This window comes from Neospora caninum, chromosome VIIb, assembly GCF_000208865.1.
Source record: "Neospora caninum Liverpool complete genome, chromosome VIIb".
Classification (NCBI taxonomy): Eukaryota; Apicomplexa; class Conoidasida; order Eucoccidiorida; family Sarcocystidae; genus Neospora; species Neospora caninum.
The window spans coordinates 1,493,894-1,513,726 of record NC_018394.1 but is presented as its reverse complement, the minus strand read 5'-3'; the positions used below and the strand labels follow the sequence as shown (position 1 = coordinate 1,513,726).

Genomic DNA, 19,833 nt, shown 5'->3' with positions numbered 1-19,833 from the left:
GCTGCTTGCCGCGGTCTTCCCCGGCCGCCTTCACTGCAAAGTATCTCCAAACGCATTTGTCGGTCCGAGCAGCAGCTTTCGTTCCGGACCAGGGTCGTCTGTTTCCCCCCCATACACTCCGCTTTTTTGCCCCTGTCTTTTCCGGGGCGCCCCTCCTTTTCCAGTTTTTGTGGGCTCGGTGCCGCGCACACGCCTTCGGGCCACCGCTGTAGAGGTTCGTCCACTGCCGTTGCACCCAGTCGTGGAAGGTCAGTTGAGGGCACGCTTTTCCTTTCCTGTTGACTCTGTGCCCATCGCCACATCACGCGTAGCTTTGGTTTTGTACCTTTTTTTTGTCACAGTGCGGAGAGCCTAAGGTCTCGTTCTTGCCGCTGCCTGCGTTGCTTGCCCCAAGCGAAAATGGTATGAACTTTTGTGAACCTTCCTTCATTTCACGTCGCCTGACGAAGCGTCCACGCTGCTTGCCGCCCTCCTGCGTCGTGGGAGTCCGTTGCGCAGTGGAGAGTGGTACAGCTTTCGCCCGGCTGCCCGAAGCCTGCCGACGACGTTAGGCTGCGAAGGCCGATTCGCCTCTCCTCTTCCTCCGTGTGCCCTGTGAGCTTCGCGCCATGCCTCGAGCACTTCAGCCCGTCTCTGCGGGGATTCTCCCGGCCCCGGCCTCGCCGGTTTCCCATCTGAGCCAGCGGAGCGGTCGCAGCAAGAAGGCGGCGGCCTCGGAACAGACCGCAGTCGCTTCGCCTCTGCAGTCCTCTGGCCGTTCGAAGAAGAGGCGTGAACCGTCTGCCTTGGAGGTCCGGTCGCAGGATTCGGAGGTCGAGGAGGAGAAGACGCCCCAGCGCAAGGCCCCCGACGCAAGGAAAAGAAGAAACTCTACGCGGCTTCAGTCTGTGGCGACGCGATGTGGCGACGGTCAGACGCGAAGCAGCGCCTCTGAGGAAGATAACGCGAGCGCGGCTTCGCGTCCCCTCCCCTCGTCTCTCTCTTCCCTCACAAAACGAACGTCCGGCGGAACGCGCGGAGCCGAAAGAGACGACAGCAACCTCCAAAGTGGACAGTCTGCGCCTGCGTGCACCCAAGGTGAGTCGCAACCAAGCGACTCCGAGGCAGCTGAGAGTCCTCCACGGCGCGTCACTCGACAGACGAAGGAAGACAGCTCCTATCAGAAAGCAGGGTGGAGAAGATCGATGGGAGAAGGCCCCGAGGCTGCACGGGCCGAACCAGGAGGCAGAGGCGGGAGGAGTGTCGGTGACGAGCAAGCCGAGGCGCGTAGAGAAACGCGTGCACCTTCAGACGAGTTGGCCAGGCTTGCCGGAGGTCGCGCTAATCGGCAAAGTAAGGGCGGAAACGTCGGAGAGGAGGAAGTGGAAATGACAAGTCCTCGGAAGCGGCGGGAAGAGGGACAAAGCTCTGAACCGGAGGAAGCGGCGCAGGAAGGATGGGGCAAGTCTGTGCTCGAAATCGAAACGGAAGAGGATGTGGAGCTCAAGGATCTAGAAGACCAAATCGAGAAATTCGAGTCGGCATTGACTCTGCTGCGTCCAACGGTCGGAGATTACGCGGGAGAACGCGAAGAAAGTGTCCAGGCCATCAGCAGCCACATCGACAAGTAAGGCGACAGGCGGTTCCGACAGGCGGTGGCCTACGCGTCTGCTACCGCGACTGTTCTCGGGAACTCGAAAATTTCCTGCCACAGGCTCAAGCGAAGGCCCTCGCCAGGGGATTGTCGCGTCTGCATGCGTTTCTGTTGTCCGTCGTCTCCTCTCGACAGCAGAGCACGAGAGCTGCATAGCGACTTGCTCCACTTGGCACACGAGGACGCGCCTGGCTACACCGTTTCTAACAGACAGCGTGTACGCGGTTCCGTGAAACCACCTTTTTGCCTCCCGAAATGTTTAAAATTCATGTCCTGGTTGAGTCGACAAGTCTCGCTGGTGTGAACAGAAAACAGCGACTGTGCGGAGCGAGGGTGTGCCGGAACGTGTGTGATTTCGTTTCGCAGACTCTTGGCGCGAAAGCGAGGCGGTATGGTCTACCTTTGTGGCGCAAGTGGGACCGGGAAAACGTGCACGGCTTTGCACGTCCTGGACCAGAAACTCAAGGAGGCGAAACACCGCAGCAAAATCCACAAAGAGGTACACGAGGGAGACAGACAGACCGAGTGAACATGCCGCATGCAGCCTCAAAGTTTCCCGGGTTTCCCGTGAAGGGAAAGACGAGCACAGTCCAACAAGGGGAAAGTTCGAGCGGCGTATATTATGCTTACTGATCGGAGCACAGTTCCCTGGGTATCCAATCCAGTGTTTTCCGCCTTCGAAAAGGCTCAGGTTGTGCAATTCTGGAAAAAACTGTTCTTCTCTCTTCGGCTGAAGCCCTTCGTAGGAAGGGTCCGTTCAAACCTCGCGCATCTGGGCCATTAACGAAGTTACACTCTCAACGAAGGAAGCACTCGCCGTCTTGTTTACTGCTCAAAATCTGTGAAGGGTGGGCGTGTGCATGTATCCTCTTTTGCCCATCATCTTCTGTTACGGTTTGCGTCGCTCGTACGCCGAAAGAAACAAGCGGTAGTCACTTTCGGTTCCAAACTTCACGGAGTGTCCACCGGTGTGCCGCAAGCACGGCAGAGAGAACGCCTTTGACTGGAACGGGGTCGGCGTGCTTTTGCCGTCTGGGCAGCAAGTGATGGACGTAAAGTTCACCCGTCTGCGGCAGAGTGTCGGCAGCCGCGTTTACTCCAGTTCTAGTGGTCTCTGTCTTTGTTTTCAGCTAGTGACGGTTTCCTGCGCCCACCGCGAGAAGGACGCACAGTTGTTCTGCGAGATGCTCGTGCGAATGCTGCCGCCATCGAATCTTCCAAGCGAACGGGCACTGTACTCGTAAGTCTTCGCCGTCGTCTCGTTTCTCCACGCGAACCACCGCGCACCTGTTTTTTCTAGACACTCGCGGCGCACGCAAAAGAAATAGTGAGCTGGCACCTCCTGGGTAGTGTCCGAGTTTGCTCGGTGCATTTTTTCGTGGCCGCTGTCTCTGCTGTGCCGTAGTGTTCATTCCGCGTATGGTGTGAAACTCGAACCCCAAAAAGATGGATCCTGGTGCCGCGAAGAGGCAGTTTTTGGTGCTTCCTGGTCGGCGCCGTGTTTGGAAGATTCGTTTTCCAGTCGTCAGAAACCGAGTCTACGGGAGAGATCGGTAGAAACACTGTATCCACATGCATTTCCACCGGCCGCGGCGAAGTTAAGAAAACGCTTCTTTCCGTGAACTGTGCGACTAAGGAACTTGGTTACCGTGTCCGTACACCTGACGGGGTCCTCGTAGACGGCGTCGACGAGTGTCTGTACACCAGGGATCCCCGCAACCAGCACACGCGGTCTCTGCAGTTGAACTCTCCCCTCTTCGTTTGATTATCGCCGGCTTCATGGCACGGCCAGCGGTCCTACCCTGTAGCTTCCGAAGGTGTCCAGTTGCGTGACGCGCCCTGGTGTCCACATTGTGGTTTGCCTTTGTGGCTTCAGAGATCTCAAGGCTGCCCTAATGAAGGAAGGAATTGGAGGGCTGGTGACGCGATTCACAAACTTCACCAAAAAGTCTGATAAGCTCTGGTGAGCCCGCGTGTACATGTCAGGTGGCTGCATTCTCTGGGTTTGAAGAGTATGGCTGTTTTCGCTTCTCGTGTTGTTGCTGAGATGCGCGTTTGCGCAACGTCAACCGCGTTCTCTTCTCAGGCAGCGCAGAAGACTTTCCTCGACACAAAAAAGTTTCCCGCAATCCGAAAGCCTCCCCCGAGCGGACCCTGCCGAGTCCCTGCCATGCCCTCACCCCTGCTGACTCGCTCTCTGGGCGTTTCCGTCGAGCGTGTCTCCCTCTCTTTTTCGGCGGTCCTTTCTCCTGACGGTGTCCATCTCTGGATCTGTTCTCAAACTTGTCTGTTTCTGCGGCCTTTCCTACACTCCAGGCTGTGTCTCGTGGACGAGGTTGACTTCCTCACAACGACTGGAAAGATTCGCGCAGACGTCCGCGACAGCGCCGGCCGAGCGTCGGGGGGCGGTGCCGGTGTCCGTGGGCACGGAGGCGGCTCCGGAGCGGCAAGTCAGAGAAGCGCCTTGCAACAGGACATCCTCATGGCGCTCGCGCTGGCGGCGACGCATCCCCATTCGAAGATCGTTGTTGTCGGTAGGTGCAAAGAACGGCGCGCACGCTTCCGCACTGGACCTTCCGGTGACGGCGGGAGTGTCCCGACCGCTGCATCCGTTTGAGGATGGAGGCGCCCTGTCGAAATGTGTAGAACCACCAGCGGGTGGGCGCTTGCAGATACTTTCCCCAAGATGTGTTCTTCTCCAGAAGCACAACGCGAACGGTCTCGTATGCGGATGAGACGAAACTCGCCCACGTCCACGGAAAGGGATGTTGGCGACTAGAGAAAGACACCGATGTGGCGAATCGAGGTGCTGTGCAGAAGCGAGGGGCGAAAACGTGGCTCCGTTGTACGCAGGTTGTGGGCCGCGTAGTCGATGCTGGAACTTCGAAATCGGGACAAGTCCAGAACGGACTCAGTGCGCGTCTCGTTTTGCGTGCATCTGCGTCTCTCTTCAGCTATTAGCAACAGCTCGGAACTCGCACAGCATTTCGCGGGGCTTCCTGTTCCGTCCCTCACCTTCTGTCCATACACTGAGCGCCAGCTGACGAGTCTTCTCCTGAAAAGGCAAGTCACGTTCCTCTGCTTCCAAGCCTTGAGCAGCTTTCCCTTCTGCCGCACTCAGATGGTCTTTCATGACGCATGCACTCCGAAAAGCGTCCAGGGGCTGGCTGCTCCCTTTTCTTGGTGCCGGGAACGCGTATCCACGAGAGGAGATCTCTCACCACTTGGCACCTCAGCGCTCCACCGTGGCTGGCTGCGTTGCGAGACTCCCCCGGCCTTGCCCTGTCGGCGTGCGTGTCCTGCAGACTGGAAGTTCTGGGAGGTCAGAAGTGCTTCGCAGCTCCGGCGATTCTCGTCTTTGCGCGGAAAGCCGCAAACACTTACGGCGACTTCCGCATGGCTCTTAGTGGTTTCTGGTGAGCGCCGTTTTTGTGCGAGGTTAGGCAGACCCGCGAAGCCAGGCGAACGCAAGAACCAGCTTCGCAGACCAAGACCTCAAGCCTGCGATGAGCTCGTCTGCGCAGAAGGATTCACGCGATCGTGTCGCCCCTGCTAGAAACCTGACTGAAACTCTACCCGTAGATCGGGGAAGTGTCGACACCGGCGGTGTCGGCGCGCAGCTCTCGCGTTTTCGGTGTGTCCAACGTTTTCTGTTTCCCTGTGTGTCGTCTCAGTCGCGCGATCGAAGACAAACTTGGATCTCTGCACGACGAACGCGCACGCGCGTTGCTCGCAGCGGCGGCGCGGTCGCGGTCGCGATCCTCCCTCTGCTCGACAGCAGCCCCCCCGAGTCGGTCGATGACCGGTGAGGCGTCTGTCGATTCGGCAGACTTTGCGTCTGTCCAGGATTCCTCGCTCTCGTCGAAGTCGCGGAGGCCCGCGGGGAAATCGTCGCCCGCAGAAGAAGAGGTCGCGCCGTCGGCGCCTGCGAGCGCGTCGCCACCGGGCGTCGCTCGAAGCAAATCTCCACCGAAAGAAGGGAAAGACCCGCGTGAGGACGAGAGTGAGACCGTGAGGACGGATCTGGGTCCGTGCGCTGCGCCTGCTGCGGTGCTGAGGGCGAAAAGGCGTGCTTCGTCGGCGTTTCTGCGGCAAACCATTGCTTTGCCTTCGCGGAAAGAAGAAGGCGAACCCGGCTTTCAGCAGACGCCGACTCCGTCGTTTTCGGGCGTCCTCAGCCAAAGCGTCCTGACAGGCGAGACGCCGCAACACTTGCAGCAAACATCGCCGTCCACAGCTGCGTCGACTTCCTCTTTTCCTTCTCCTCTCACTTCGGGTTCGTCTTGCCATTCCCCGGGGACCTGGCAGCAAACGGCGGGCGGCCGAAAGAACCCGGAAGCTTTGCGGAAAGCGGCACGAGAAGGCCAGGACGCGATCAATGGCGATGTCAGCGCAAGGGGCGATGGAGACACGAGGAGAGACACTGAAGGGTCCGGCAGGAATACCTACACAGGTGAGACCACACGCAGTGGGAGAGATAAGAGGCCAAGACAGATGGAGGCCAGAAAAGACGCGGCAATCGAGTCAGAGCGCGATTAACACGAGCAGAGGAGGGAGGGCGGCGTCGGAGAAAAGTCTGAGAGAGCAGATGCGTCAGCGGAGGCTGCTGATTGGGCCTTGGCCGGTTGTGTTTTTTCGTGTAAAGAGTGCCAAACAGGGTGCCTCTTTTCAGCGCCAGCCGGCGATCGCTCCATCAGACCTCACGCTCTCCTGTCAAAACCCCTGACGGGGGGACAGTCGGCTCTCTCTCTCAGAGACGACCGCCAGCTTCAGGGTGTGGGAACGGCTCGGCCCTGTCCTGGGAAGTGCAAGCTTCATGCGCGAGGCTTCTCCGCGCACCCACCCTGGCTTCCAGTTTTCGCCGAACGTCGGCAGGCGACGTTTGAAATCCCCCGCGCGTGCGTTCGCCTCCGTGTGTTGTGTCCACAGAGGTGAACTCCCCCCACAGCTGGTTGGGGTCTCCGCTGCTGCATGCCTCGTCAGACGGCGAGTCGTCGCATGGCGCCCATTTCTCTTTGGCGCGGCGGGCGGAGGCAGAGAAGAGACAAGAAGAGGGCGACAGCGTGCGTGAGGAGGGAGCGACGGAGGATGCGGAGGAGAAAGAGAGGGTCAGGCACCGCCAGTCTTGCGGTGGGCGCAGGCGAGAATCTGTTCGGGAGTCTCAGATGGTCTCCGCGGACGTCAGCCCGTGTGGAAGCCCGCACGCGGAAGAGCCAAAGTTGTCTCAGTTGTCCGAGTCGCGCGTGAGGTCTCAGTCTCGCTTTCTGCCGTCTCTCTCTCCGTCAGTCCGCCACTTTCGCTCCGGCGGAGAGGCGCACCTCGCGCCCTCGGCTGCGCAGCCTCTGAGTCTCGGGTCCTGTCCAGCGTCTTTCTTCTCTCCGTCGCCGCCTTCTCCTCTGTCGCTCTCATCCTTCTCGTCCACGGCGTCTACCCCTCCGCCGTCGCCTTTTCCGGGAGGAAGCGGCCAGCGGAGGCGCACGGGCTCTCAGCTCTCCGCACTGAAGCTGCTTCAGCTCCAGGAGCCTGCGGGGAACGGCGAGCCGACGCGTCGGCCGTCGAGCAGCAGCGGCTACTCCCCCTCGCGTTCGCTGGGGCTGCGCGACATCCAGAATTTGAAGAACGGCGCGCCGAAGCCCCCTTCGCTCCACCTGATCGCCGCTTCGCGCGGCAGTCACTCGTCTCTCTCGTCCCGAGATCCTTCCCGGTCCGGCGAGGGCCGCTGCGCTCTGCGCAGTACCTCGGACAGCGGAGAAAGTTCGCGGCCCGGAAGGGACGGGGGCGCAGAAGGGAAGCTCGGAACCGCGCTCGCCGGCGAGGGCGAGAACGACCGCTGTGGCAGCCTTTCAGGCGACGCGCCGCACTCCAAGAAGGGGCGCGCGAGCGTCTCGCAGGTGATCGGCGTAGGCGAAATGAATGCGCGAGCAGGTGCAGTCTTCGGCAACGACCAGCAGAACGTGGTGGCGAGAATTCAAGGCTTGCCGCTCATGCACCAGGTCTATCTCCTCGCCGCCTGCCGCAGCGCGTTGAAGCGCGTCCACGAAGCGCAGTCGGGCGGCCAGTCGGGCGGAACGCTTCCCGCCGGAACGAGGGACTGCGAGAGGGGAACAGAGGGGGGCTTCCGAGGGGGTGGACGCCACAGCCAGCAGGAAAATGTGAGCACTCAGCAGAAAGAGCAGCTCCTCGGTTGCGGAGGCAGCGTCGACATCACCTTCACGGATGTAGAGGTGAGTGAGTGCGCGCCAAGGCAGTGCAGGCGGAAGCGAAGCAGAGAAAAAAGGGACGAATTGAGGGAGTCGCGCGTTTTTCCTGTGGCTGTTGCTGCTGCGCTTCGTTAGGGGGATGTGAAACTCGGAGCGCATCGCGTTCGTCTGAACCGTTCTCTGCGTGTGGGGCTGTGTTCTCTCTCCAGGTTCAGTATCGTCAGCTGTGCGAGGAACTCCAGAATGGATACCTCTTGAGTCAACACATGGCAACCAGCTGCTGGCGCCACGCTCTCGAGGCCTTTGAACAGATGGGTCTGATGCGGCCAAAGCGGCCAGGCGTACTCGGCTCCACGGCCGCGAATGGCTTCGCTGGCCTCTCGGGCGCTGTGGGCGGGGGCTCCTCGCTCTCCAGCCCCTTGAAGGGCCGACTGTGGGGAGGGCCAGGCTCGGCGCGCGGCGGCTTCGGCCCCTTTGGAGGCGGCGCGCGAAGAAGCTCGAGCGGCCTTTTTGTCGGCATGGGCGGAGGCGCGGCTGGCGCTGGCGGAGGTTTCAAGACGAAACTCGCGGCTGAACGAGAGCAGGTACGGAGACGGCGGGAAGTGGGAAAGAGGCTTCCCGAGCAGTGCTGTCGATGCAAACGCCAGTCGCCAAAAAGAAACTGAAATGGAGTCGCTCAGCGGTAGATCCCCACACGGATGGATGAAGGTGGATAGACAGCCTAGACTGGCAACTTGACAGGAAGCGGCAGACGCGTAGCGAGACAGATTCCCTGCAGAAGGTACACCTCTCGGTGCAACGCAGCTTAGCGCACGCGTCTCCAAACGCAGGCAAAAGCTATTTTCGCTCGCGAATGCACGTCTGGAAGCGGCAGACTCTAAACGGTTCTTTTCAGCTGCAACATCGGCCCTTTTTGCAATAGGGCATGCTCTGTTGGACGGTTGTGTTTCTAAGATGAAAAGGTGTGACGGGGGCGCAAACTCGTAGACGCCGTGTCAAATGCATGCGTAGTGGCATACCAATCTGCCGCTGGGTTGGTCAGAGATCTAAGCCACGATGACACGCCTTTTCTGTGGCGGCCTAATTTCGAAAACGGCAACTGTACACAATAAGCTCTACACGTTCGAGAGAACCGCATAATAAACTATCCACCTCGGCCCTGGCAGTTCTCGCAAATGGTCCGTCCGTAGAGGCGGCGAAGCGACATTTTTCGTATGGAAAACGGGTTCTTTCCGCCTGGACTCTTTCACGGTTCGATGTGTCCTCAGGCTTGGGAGTTGCAACTGTCGCCCGCCCTTATCGAGGCGGCCATCAAGCGTCTCCAGCCTATTCTGATGAGTTCCGACTTGGAGGAGCACTTCACCCGGGGACTTGAGGCGTGAACTGCCTCGATGCGACGCATGAGCTCGTGTTTTTTGTCTTTTTGTTTCTTCTGTCTCTCGTCTTGACCTGTGGACCTATCTACGCCCCCAGTTTGGGACAAACGAAAGGCATGTCCACGCGGATATGCGCTTGCTCTAATGCTTTTCTCACAAATATGGGTAGTTGTACGCTTTTGTTTTCGAATATCGCGACTCTCATTGACAATTGTTTTTAGCAGAGTTGACTCCTTATGAAGAGGGAAAATTGACATGGGATACAGAGGGAGAAAAAGGTGCGTTTTTCACGTCGGGGCCATACCCTCAGAGAGAGGTGTACGTCTCCAAGGCAGGGAACTCTTTTTCTTCTGTAATAGCCAAGGGCAGCAAATTTGCTTATTTCGTGTTTGATTGAGAGAACCGGCCATCGGGTTGTTCGTTTTCGTTTTTCCAACGCATTTTTTCGAGGGAAAGCTTCGCGTGTTGGCACGGGTGATGACGAATATCAGAGACTTCTGTCCATGTCGAGAAGACACGTTTCCCGAACCCCCGCGGCTGACGCCTGTTTCCTGCTTCGCCGAGTTCTCGGCGTCATTAAGATAGACTGAAGTGGCTTCTGTATGGTCGCGGTTGAATCGAGACTTCCGTGATTCCGTGTTGTGCTGCTTGTGTGGTCTGCTCTCTTCGGGGGCCGGTCAAAGGCAGAAATCTCTTGCGACCGCGTTTCTGGACGCCAGGCCTTTTGCCCCTGCACCCAGGAGCGGCAGTAGATCTACCAAGGGTTTTGTCCCCGCCATCACAGCGCCGAATTTAGAAAAAATACACTTTTACAGTGAGACACTACAGAGTCGTTTCACCCTCCGCCAACGGACATGCACAACACGTGATTTCTATTCCACACGGATTAAAAAAGCCCCGCCCCTTCAGAATCTTTACAACACAGCCTCCGACACCAAAGCTAGTCCGTGCCTCGACCGTCGTATTGCATTCGTGTGTTGGAAGTGACCGTGTCATTAACAGGAGGTTTCTTCAGGAAGACGTATGTAGCAGAAGCAAGGTCCTTTACGCTGCTGTGCCTCCGTCAGTCATCAGACCACAATGTTCCACAGCCGACACGTGTTTCCTTGTAGCCGTCTACAGAGCACGCCCTGTTTGGAGTCTGCCCTAGTCAGGCCTTCCTCTTATGCCATACATGCAGTCGCTTGCTCAAGTGACTCTCTCGCTGGTTTAAAAAGGTGTGGCTTCGACCCAAGCTCTCCATGCGCCTGACTGCTGAGGCCGCATGTCCGGTATTTTCGTTTCCTGAGAAGCGAGGCATCATCGCCCGTCCACTGCTCCCTTCTACACCTGTCGGCTTCACAGGCTTCGCTCGAAAACGCGACTGCGGATGATTTCGTCAGGTTGCTGTTCAGAGTCCACATGATCTGAAGCGAGAACGTCTTTCGAAAGAACTCTAGCTGCATAGGGTGCGATTCGGGAGGGTGGAAACGTTGACCGTTTCACGTGGCGTCTTCGTCTGTGCCGTGCATTGCTTCCGCAGATTCCTGATCCCACAATCGGAGCCTGGGAGTTCTATATTCGGCAAACTACGGAACTCAATGGTGTGCACACACCTTGGCAAACACCTGCTGACCACGGTAAAGTGAACCGATTACCACGGACTGTAGTTGGCGCAGCGACCTGCATGCGCGCTAGCTCTCCGAGAGAGAGAGCAGATGTCGTGTGCGTGCATGTCTGAGCCTGCTGGCGCGCTGCGGAAGGAAGGTTTGTGGAAAAGCACAGTCCTGTTGTAGTTCACACGCTTGTGGAAAGGAGGAGCAGATACACGCATGTCGACACAAAAATTTAATGTGGGCGAACGGCCCTGTGTGGCAGGAGTGTGCTGGACTTTTTTCGCGTCATTGCCTGGCACCTCCCTGAAGGTGCGCCCCCCAGCACCTCAGCCAGGCTCAAATCTATCGTGGAGCGAGAAATTGTGATGCCAGTCAGTCAGGAATGAGACTTCAGTTGTCCCCATCAGCATGCCGAGGGAGTTGACGGCGGCGACCACGTTTTTCACGGTGTCTTGGGCTTTACACGGAGAAACTGAAGCCGTTAGTACGCGCGGGTTTTTGCCGCCAGCGTCTTGCCGACCAAATGAGACTCCCACGTCCAGCTGCCACATGTTATACAGCTAGTGTGTATTTCGGAATTTTTCTAATTTGTGAGTCTTGAACGAGAAGGTCGGCGGATTCGCCGGAGATTGCCTCTCCCTTTGCCACACATGACTGGGGAACGTCACGTTGGCGCCAGTCGTTTTTCCTCTGGCTAAAGGTTGTAAAGCCAGTCTCCTCGCAGTCCTGGCCATCCATCCTCCGAACTGGACGCTTTCTCATGGCTCACATGACAAGAAAATACCGCCAGGATGGGCAGTCCATGCTTGTCTTGGCGTCGTTTCTTTCTGCGGTCGGCATCTTGACCGCTGACTCGGCTGTCAGGCCTCATTTTTTTTATGGTCACGCGGAAGAGTACCAGCCGCCACGTAAACACTGGAAGGAGTTCGTTATTGAAGACGCTGCTAAAGACATTGAGGAACTCGATGTTGGAGATATCAACGATGACCAGATCGACCTGCCTCCAGGTCAGTTCCATTCAAAATGCGTGGTCATACACTCCATTAGATACGGCTCATTGGTGGGTGTATCGGCGGAACTGTCCCCCGTTATGGCAACGAGCGCGTTTGACATCCATTGCAGGGACTGCTAGAAAGGACACTACCCAGGGGGCAGATCTTTTGCTCTGGTAGCAACGGACACCGCTGCAGGTTGCGAGGCCACTCGAGGGCTGGGGCCAAGGCAACGAACGTCAAACATACACAGGAAGGAGAGGTGGTTCATCGACAATTTCAGCGGGAGGTGATCTTTGAAGTTGTGGTCATTAGTGGCGCCGAACGTTGAAACAACACCTCCCCTGACTGGCGCGCTATCTGAGTCCTGGGAAGATGCTACGAGTTTCTGGTTGTGTCAGATTTCCCACGGAGCGCATCTCCAGCAGACTCTTTTCGAATCGATATGGACGATGAAGGGGATTGGGCACAGACGATGGGCACGCACTTTGGCGAACACTTGCTCATTGTCAATCTCAGACTGGACGGTGAATACGTAAGCATGTCACATCTTCGCGGGCAATATGTCGACTTTCATTCTCACAGTTTCTTGGGTTCACTATTGCAGTTTTTAGTCGGAGGTGTCTAGAGCTCTGCCTACATAACAGCGGTGAATCGAAGAGTTGGGGGGGGGGGGGGCAGTCGCGGCATCGGTCCCTTGCAGCCTGCTTCATTACTCGCAAGCCAATCCGCTGTGGATACTGTATTCGGTACGTCACGATTTTTACCGGACTACAGACGCCGCCGTTCTTGTGCGGTATGGGGCTGGTGGCCAATCCTATATGTTGCACAATCCGTAGCAGGACGTGGTTCTACGTATTTGCTTAAGCTGTGAACCTCTTACTGTTTGTCTTCGAACATTGGTATGCAGGAGCTCTACGGGGACCCGGACTTCACAGGTGCCGTTCTAAGTAAATGGGTTGCGATGCTGAAGAACGCGAAGGCGGATGTCCGGGTGTATTCTGTCGAGTCGGCTCGAGCAATCATCAATCTCCGAAACACAGCCGATATTGGGACTGTACGGCGTTTTCTCGCACAACAACCCGATGTTGACTACTGGACGATCGATGGGAATCGCTTTTTTCCACGTACGTGTGAGGGCAGGCATGGCTGTAGCTGTTGCCAGTGCGCTGCCGCCAGAAGGTAGTTCCAGCCAAGGCTTTTGTGGCGCTGTCCGGTCTTCTGACCCAATTTTAGTCCCACCTTCTACTTGTGTGGCTTTCTTTGATCATGCAGCTGGCCGGTCGGAGCCGTATCTCACTGAAGACGAAAGAGCAAAGCGAATCAAAGCGATGCACGAAGGCGACCCCTTGTTCGATCAAAGGAAGAGGGATGAGTTATGATAACACTCTGAGAAAAGGCAATCAACATGCTTTCTGCCGAGGCTGACAGAGGAAAAATACCATTCGCTGGACGAAAATATCATCGTACTCAACTCCTGGTAGCCAACCACTCGTCTCCTGTATTTGACATGTCCCTTCTTTCCGACCACAGCAGAGCTGCAGTCTCCGACAAAGCGACTGCCGGAGTCATCATGACTTCAGCTCGTACCAAGTTTGTGGGAATGAACCACCATGTGATCGTCTGTCAGGTGGCGCATAAAGTCAGCATCGCTTACCGAATAGCCAAAGGAAGTAGCAGTGGCAGAGATCTAGGTTGATTGGATAGCGGTGCGTGATCCAGTGGGTAAAGGTTCTGTAGTCCTCTACTGTGAGTCGTTCTTTCAGTGCGACAAATGTTCACGTGTTTTACACACGGTGACGCTGGTGCGGGAAGGATGGGGTTTGTCGAATTAGCGAAGCGTGCTGCAGTTGCTGAATCTACTTAGAGCTCAAAGCACAGGTAGCGTTCGTCGGTCTGTCCCTCATCAACTCAGGAATCTGTCCTAGGGAAGATCGAACTGAGGGAAAATGTTTACAGGATATTTCTGCGGACCAGAAAAAACGAGCTCCGAGCTTTCCGACAGCATACACAGGGAAGCAGCAGAGAATGGCCCTCATATGCCCTTAAAGCTAGCACGCAAAATGGTTCGGCAATATGGAAAGAATCGCCGGAAGCCTGCCGATTAATGCTTGATCCCGGCTAGGCCACGTGCCAAACTGGGGTTCGGGCGTGTAACCCCCAAGACATGTTCATTCTTCTGCACCACGTCGTGGTGAGATCCGATCTCCCTGGCGCGCAAGAGTGTGGTGACCTTTCGGAGTTAATGCTCAGTCGAGGGGCTTACCAATCTCTAAAATCTCGATTCTCTCCCTGTCTTGCTTGAGCTTCTTTGATCTCACCTTGCACTTCCTTAGGAGCACAGGTGACAACTGTTAGCAGGTTCAGGATGTTACTAGTCTCACCGGCGACACTGGGTGAAACCCTGGTTTCACTGGCGGTGTAGTATCAGCATTTGGTAACTCCGTCATGTATGTCGACTGCATAACAACATCGTGGCGCGATATACTTTGGAAGTGACGGCCGTCTCTGTAGGCAAGCGTTGACCATGCAATGTGCCGCGGTTCCGGCCGTCGACGCAACAGTGCCGCATTTTGGTTTTGTCTATCATTGCTTTCCTGGGTATGAGCTGCTGCCGCTGTTATCTGGTTATACTCGGCGAGCACAGAAGAACAGCCTAAAATGACGCCAGCCCAGAGGACGACTGCAATCCCCCCACAGTTCACAAACGGCCGTTGGCTATCACCTAATTGTGTCATCGCCGCACGCAAGAGAAGAGAACTTCTAGGTTGTCAAGTAGCAACTGGAGGGCGTCCACAACTGCACCACAAAATGTCGCCGTGGTGTTTGGATGTTTGTGCTTTGACCACAACCTTGGAGGAACTCAGGAAAGCAAAGATGGAAAATGCTCGAATCAACTGTACATACACCGAACGACACACGCTACAGCGAGCTAGAGGACTTCAAGATGTAGTCTCCCAGGACTGCTCCGCAATTTCGGACTGGGTGCAACCAAGTAGCTAAGTCAGGCACTATTTATAGCAGCAGGTAAGCTGAAAATCCCACGCCCTTTTCAAAGAGTACAATCGTCCGTGGTGAGTCACTCTTCTGCAGGCTAAATTAGCTAGTGTTCTGTACCAGGCACAAGCGACCAGGTTGCCTCTTGAGTCTTTCAGCACTTTCAACCTGCAAGTACTAATTGACATCGTCTCTGAGAAACTTCACAGCTCAGAATTTCCATAGGCTGGGCGGTACGGTGCACTGTAGGATTGATCATATTTTCCCCCCTGCACGTCCTGGACTAACTCTTCACATTTCCTTCAAGGCAGCGACAAGCATGTTTTGGCCTCTGCATTACGCTCCCGCGGGGCAGGAAGCGTGGACCCGAACGGCCGCACCGAAGAAAAAGATACGGGCCACTGAAGGGTATTGACAAGTCCGCTAGCGCATGCATGCTCCTTCTACCGCACATGAACTGACGACTACCGGTTGCGCTGCAGTTCCGAAAAAGATCCAAACGCATCTCTTGCATTCAATAGTCTGCTGCTCGGCAGGGCTACCGCTGCAGACTTCGCAGCCGGTGGCTCTGGCGACTTCTTTATGGTCGCCTAACAACCTTAAGCATGCTTGGGCACCGGTTGATCGTTGTCGACTATCTCCACAATCTCGCTTCCGTTTTTTCCTGGTCGACCCCCGCAGCCGCACATCGTAGCCCACATCCCTGGGTGTTCTTCCTGAAACCAACGGAGATGGACAGATGGACACGACATGCTCACACATTCAACAGAAACCAGCTTTGGCCGGTACCCAGCCCAACTCATATTTCTTGACGGAAAGGATGGCACGAACACGCTGAAAGCGACACTGCTGCCTGCTACTCTCTCGACGGGCCAGGCGAGTCAGGCTCTACTAAAACCGCCTCGCGTTATCGCTGCCATGATGGCGGACTGCCGAGACATACCCAGCCTGGGGGCGTGCCACCGAGTGCTGCCATTGCATCCTCCTGCCAAGAAAAGCAAATGCGCAAGAGAAATAGCAAACACATTCCATTGACGCAGCACAGCTCGCCTCTACGGTGCTATCAATCGATACCCCATACCACACCATCTCGACAGGATATGCTTCTGGAACTGCCGGTGGATGCTCCTGTTGGGCCGTGTCTCACGCATGCCTCTGTCCTGGGCCCAAAACGTGAGTGTCACACTTAAGAATAATTTGACAGTACCGGTTTGGAAGTGCCGTTCTCCGTTGCAGCATTCTTGTCCGTAGAATTAGCACCGTGAGAGTGGTCGGCTTCAGGCTCCGGGGGCGGGGTAGGGGGAGGGGAAGGTCTTGGCTGCGCACCATATTGGACGAGGAGTTTGTAAACTGAAAAGCGTCGCCCACACACAATCCAACGCCTGCCGGCATATGAAACGCATCGTTTTCATTACTGCAATGCGTCTTTTGCCACAGAGTTGGTCCATGGGACACTGGCTCACGCTTGCTGCAAAAGCGCGGCACATTCTCAGATGCATGTGTCTCTAAAGCTAACTGAAGGTAGCGTAAGAGGAAGAAGCTGGGTGCGGTCATCACGCAATTTCGAATCAGCTCACCTTCACTGTCCTTTTCGCATCTGTCCAGAGCCGTTTTCCCCTCATTGTCTTCCACGTTGATATTATCGGCTGCACCACGTTCGAGCATCGCTCGTATCCAATCTACAGGAACCTGTAGGTAAAACGCATGCGAATGATGGATATACGACAAACGTGAACGGGAGGAAAAAAGTGTGCTTTCTGCAATTCGCCTGGAGCGAAGGCATGTGTCAAATCCGGAGTAACTTACATTTTTCCCGACCGCCGTCATAAGCGCCGTGGTTCCGTCTGTGGCTCGCGTAGTCAGATCCAGATCTTTCTGCGGGATCAGGTACTCAACGAGGTTTTTCTTGTTCAAAAGTATAGCCATTTGTAGCATGGTGTACTTGGCCTGGTTCGAACTGCAACACCACCGCATAATATGCTAGAAAATACCATTCAGGATTCGATTTGAGTTATACAGTTCTGGATCGCGGATTACTTGTAGAGAGACACACAAAGCCGACAGAAACGCACGGCACGGCACTAGGATACGGCTCGTACCGCAGCAAAGGATATTTGTCAATTTACGCGAACACTCCCAGCTCGAAAACACCGCTGCTGCGTTTCGCAGGCAACGCAGAAAGAACATACAGAACTGATCATGGAGCCTCGGCTCGTTTCATAGACGAGAAAACCAAAAATTTCTACCATATTCACCCTAAGCAACGCGTTAGGGTTCTGCGAGCTCACTTGTCCTCGATATCTGACACCGGCGAGTTCCAGTACTTTTTCAGAGCTTTAATGGTCTTGATATTTCCGCCTGAGAACAAGAAGTCCGACACACAGAGCCCGCTCAGCACGATGGCCTCTGTACCACACCTTGGATCAGTGTCAATACCTCTTTTCCACGCACTGGCAGTGGGGAGCCCTAATTGGTGGTGTCACAGGGGCGGCCACCAACCAGGTCACTTTCGGGCCTAAATAGAATCTTGCATTTCGGAAACCACTGTTCATAAGCAATGCCTATCGCGCCTGCCTTGTCTCCCTTCGCCGTGAAAGAAACTCAACGTCGGACAACGCAGCATAGTTGATATCGCAGTAAACATGAGCTGATGCCTTTTGCAGAAAACCTCTCTCACTGCTAGAAGTGAAGCTGCTATTACTGAGGTGTCGCCGACCAGAGAAGAGCCAGCGATGACAATTCCCCAGCATGCTGTGCAGAAAAAACCAAGAGAGCCTTACAGCAACCGTGAAATTCCACTCACCAGCGATGACGGACTTGTTAAGGTGTGTGGTCGCCATTCTTGCAGTAGAAAGCTGAAAAACTGCACTTTAGTTAGCCGTGTGAGAGACACCAAATATCCTAGTTGCCAGTAAACTGTTGAGGAGAGCCAGGACGAGCCAGTGTCAAGCACAGTCTACCACCCGCGCAAAGACGTCGTGGACTGGCAAATGCCAATAGCTCATGTCCTTCTTTTTGCGGTTCCTTCACTGATAACGCCGAAATGGACTGAAAGAGAGGTAGTCACAGTAATAATCTCCTGGACGAAGTGGTTCCACACTGTTGCAATCCCCGTAGTCTCGTCCCTCTCGTCCCCAGACTAACCAAAGGAATGGTGGAGGCTGTGGAGAAATTTAGGTTCGGAAGAAACTGCTTAGAAGAGATTCATTCGTCGCTGGGACGCCTCCCTCTCTACGTAGTCAAGCAGTTCATGAATATCGGGAACAGCATGCGTACTTCGCCAACAATGCGTCCCACCCACTGCTAAAAAGTGAAAAAGACCTGCACTGTGGAGACAAATCCGAGAAACCGCCACGCACACACTGGGCTGTCGTCTTATTTCGCGCTCGTCTCTGTTCGTCATCAGCGTCATTCGCCGATTCTTGCATGCGTTAAAGAAAACGCAACGTTTCGGCCATCAAACGGTAATGAGCCGCTCAACGTGAAGCAGTCAGCTGGAAGGCCTCAGCGGACAGCGCGTGTTGACACAAACGTGTATGCCCTCCTAGACCGCAAGCGCGTCAACAACACGATTTCCCTTTTGCGGCCCACTTCAGCACCAGATGAGTCCAAGAGGCATGAAAGAACAGCTCTCTCACGTTCGATTTTATCGCGACTCCCGTCGAGTGAGACGGGAAAGGAAGACTACGAGTAGCGCGGTTGGCAAAAAAAGCGCAGCAGCGAATTAACACTTGCCCGCAAAAATCGTCTATTAGCTTAATAACACATCGACCGGGTCAAAGCGTCATCTGCCTTAAAAGAAGAAACAATCCGTAACGGTGACCACGTGTTTTTGCGTTCTGTACATACACCGGTATCCAGGTAACTAGGCCCCCGAAATCCGTTATGAGCGCTCAGAAGCGTCGGAACGCACCCACCTAACCCTCTCAGCAAGCGTATGAATGTCGACGGCGCGTTTTTCTCAGCGCGGGTGAGCGGCCAGAACTTGCAGTTCTCGGCGAACGCTGGGTAGCCACTGAAGCGCGTCTCTCTCCTGTTCGATGTCACCGATGGTGGGTAATTAAAAACCAGCCCTTCCTACTGGGCACTTTCTTTTTCCTCCTTGACAGCTGAAAACACCCGTTGCGAGGAAACGGCCGTGCACACACTGACTCTTGCACTCCCGTCAGTGCAGAAGGGGGGGGGGAGCGGGAACATGGTTTCATCTCGATCAGTTTCGAATGCTGAGTGTGCTACTGTGGGCATGACGGCTCTACGTGTTGTCGTCTGACTAGCATTCTGTTTCTATCCCCTCAGAAGGCATCTGTGTCTCGAGGGGAGGTTGTGTGTTGATTTGCCATGTGACGTACCGCATCCTTTCTAAATTACCGAAAGCACATCTTATTTTCCGTGAGATTTGCTGGCGTCGTCTGCTTGTGCTGCGGGGGTTCCCTGCCGCCGCTCTGCCGAGGTGTGCGCTTGTTTCGCTCTCCGCATTTATCGATTTTGCCGTTGGCGTGGAAGCCTTCGCCCAGATTTTGAGTGTATATATGTCGCATCCCGTGTATGCAGTGCCGCATGCCACGTGAGGTCTCTCTACTCCACTTGCCACACGTTCCATCAGAGCAAAGTAGGCGCGCTGAGGTCGCATACAAGAGCGAGCAGTAGACATTGTCCTCTCGCTCCTTTTAGTGTAGTGTCTTCTTGAACAATTTTTATGCAGTTCCTGCCTTTGTGTGTCTCGGGTCTCTAATCGAGTCTGCTTTCACTTCTTTTGCCGCCCGTTCTTAGTGAAGGGTTTTCCGTCCTCCGATTCGAAAGCTAGGCAGCGGAGGCCTCCACCTCGCCTCCCAAAAACGAGCCCGGCCACCGCGCATTCAAATTTTCCCGTTCGAAAAAAAGACAGAACAGAGTGGGGAAAGCTTTTTTTGCCAGTCTTGTCGCTAGGGATCGCTTTGTTTGCTTTCGTGAAGGACGGCGATTCTACTGTCCTACGAGTATGTTTGTTCCGTCCAATAAAATTTCCGGTATTTGTTCCGAAACGCCCGCCAACGGGTGCGC

The 19,833-nt window shown here is 55.5% G+C and overlaps 4 protein-coding genes across 4 annotated transcripts; 2 read left to right on the top strand and 2 right to left on the bottom strand.

The window, feature by feature from the left end:
- Positions 1 to 608: 608 nt before the first annotated feature.
- On the top strand, positions 609 to 9,215 carry NCLIV_025800 (conserved hypothetical protein; the record flags this gene model as incomplete). Its single annotated transcript, XM_003882775.1, has 11 exons — positions 609 to 1,606; positions 2,000 to 2,132; positions 2,764 to 2,873; positions 3,510 to 3,596; positions 3,950 to 4,167; positions 4,588 to 4,705; positions 4,939 to 5,049; positions 5,308 to 6,086; positions 6,563 to 7,857; positions 8,043 to 8,417; positions 9,102 to 9,215. The coding sequence occupies 11 exons, from the start codon at positions 609 to 611 to the stop codon at positions 9,213 to 9,215; spliced, it is 4,338 nt and encodes a 1,445-aa protein (XP_003882824.1).
- Positions 9,216 to 11,573: 2,358 nt separating this feature from the next.
- NCLIV_025790 (conserved hypothetical protein) lies at positions 11,574 to 13,437 on the top strand (the record flags this gene model as incomplete). Its single annotated transcript, XM_003882774.1, has 4 exons — positions 11,574 to 11,811; positions 12,198 to 12,331; positions 12,707 to 12,923; positions 13,427 to 13,437. The coding sequence occupies 4 exons, from the start codon at positions 11,574 to 11,576 to the stop codon at positions 13,435 to 13,437; spliced, it is 600 nt and encodes a 199-aa protein (XP_003882823.1).
- A 621-nt stretch (positions 13,438 to 14,058) lies between these two features.
- Positions 14,059 to 14,534, bottom strand: NCLIV_025780 (conserved hypothetical protein; the record flags this gene model as incomplete). Its single annotated transcript, XM_003882773.1, has 2 exons — positions 14,059 to 14,127; positions 14,181 to 14,534. The coding sequence occupies 2 exons, from the start codon at positions 14,532 to 14,534 to the stop codon at positions 14,059 to 14,061; spliced, it is 423 nt and encodes a 140-aa protein (XP_003882822.1).
- Positions 14,535 to 15,392: 858 nt separating this feature from the next.
- Positions 15,393 to 17,633, bottom strand: NCLIV_025770 (putative ankyrin repeat-containing protein; the record flags this gene model as incomplete). The annotated part of the gene is made up of 7 exons (XM_003882772.1): positions 15,393 to 15,509; positions 15,737 to 15,778; positions 16,001 to 16,143; positions 16,371 to 16,482; positions 16,600 to 16,750; positions 17,082 to 17,151; positions 17,597 to 17,633. The coding sequence occupies 7 exons, from the start codon at positions 17,631 to 17,633 to the stop codon at positions 15,393 to 15,395; spliced, it is 672 nt and encodes a 223-aa protein (XP_003882821.1).
- Positions 17,634 to 19,833: the final 2,200 nt, after the last annotated feature.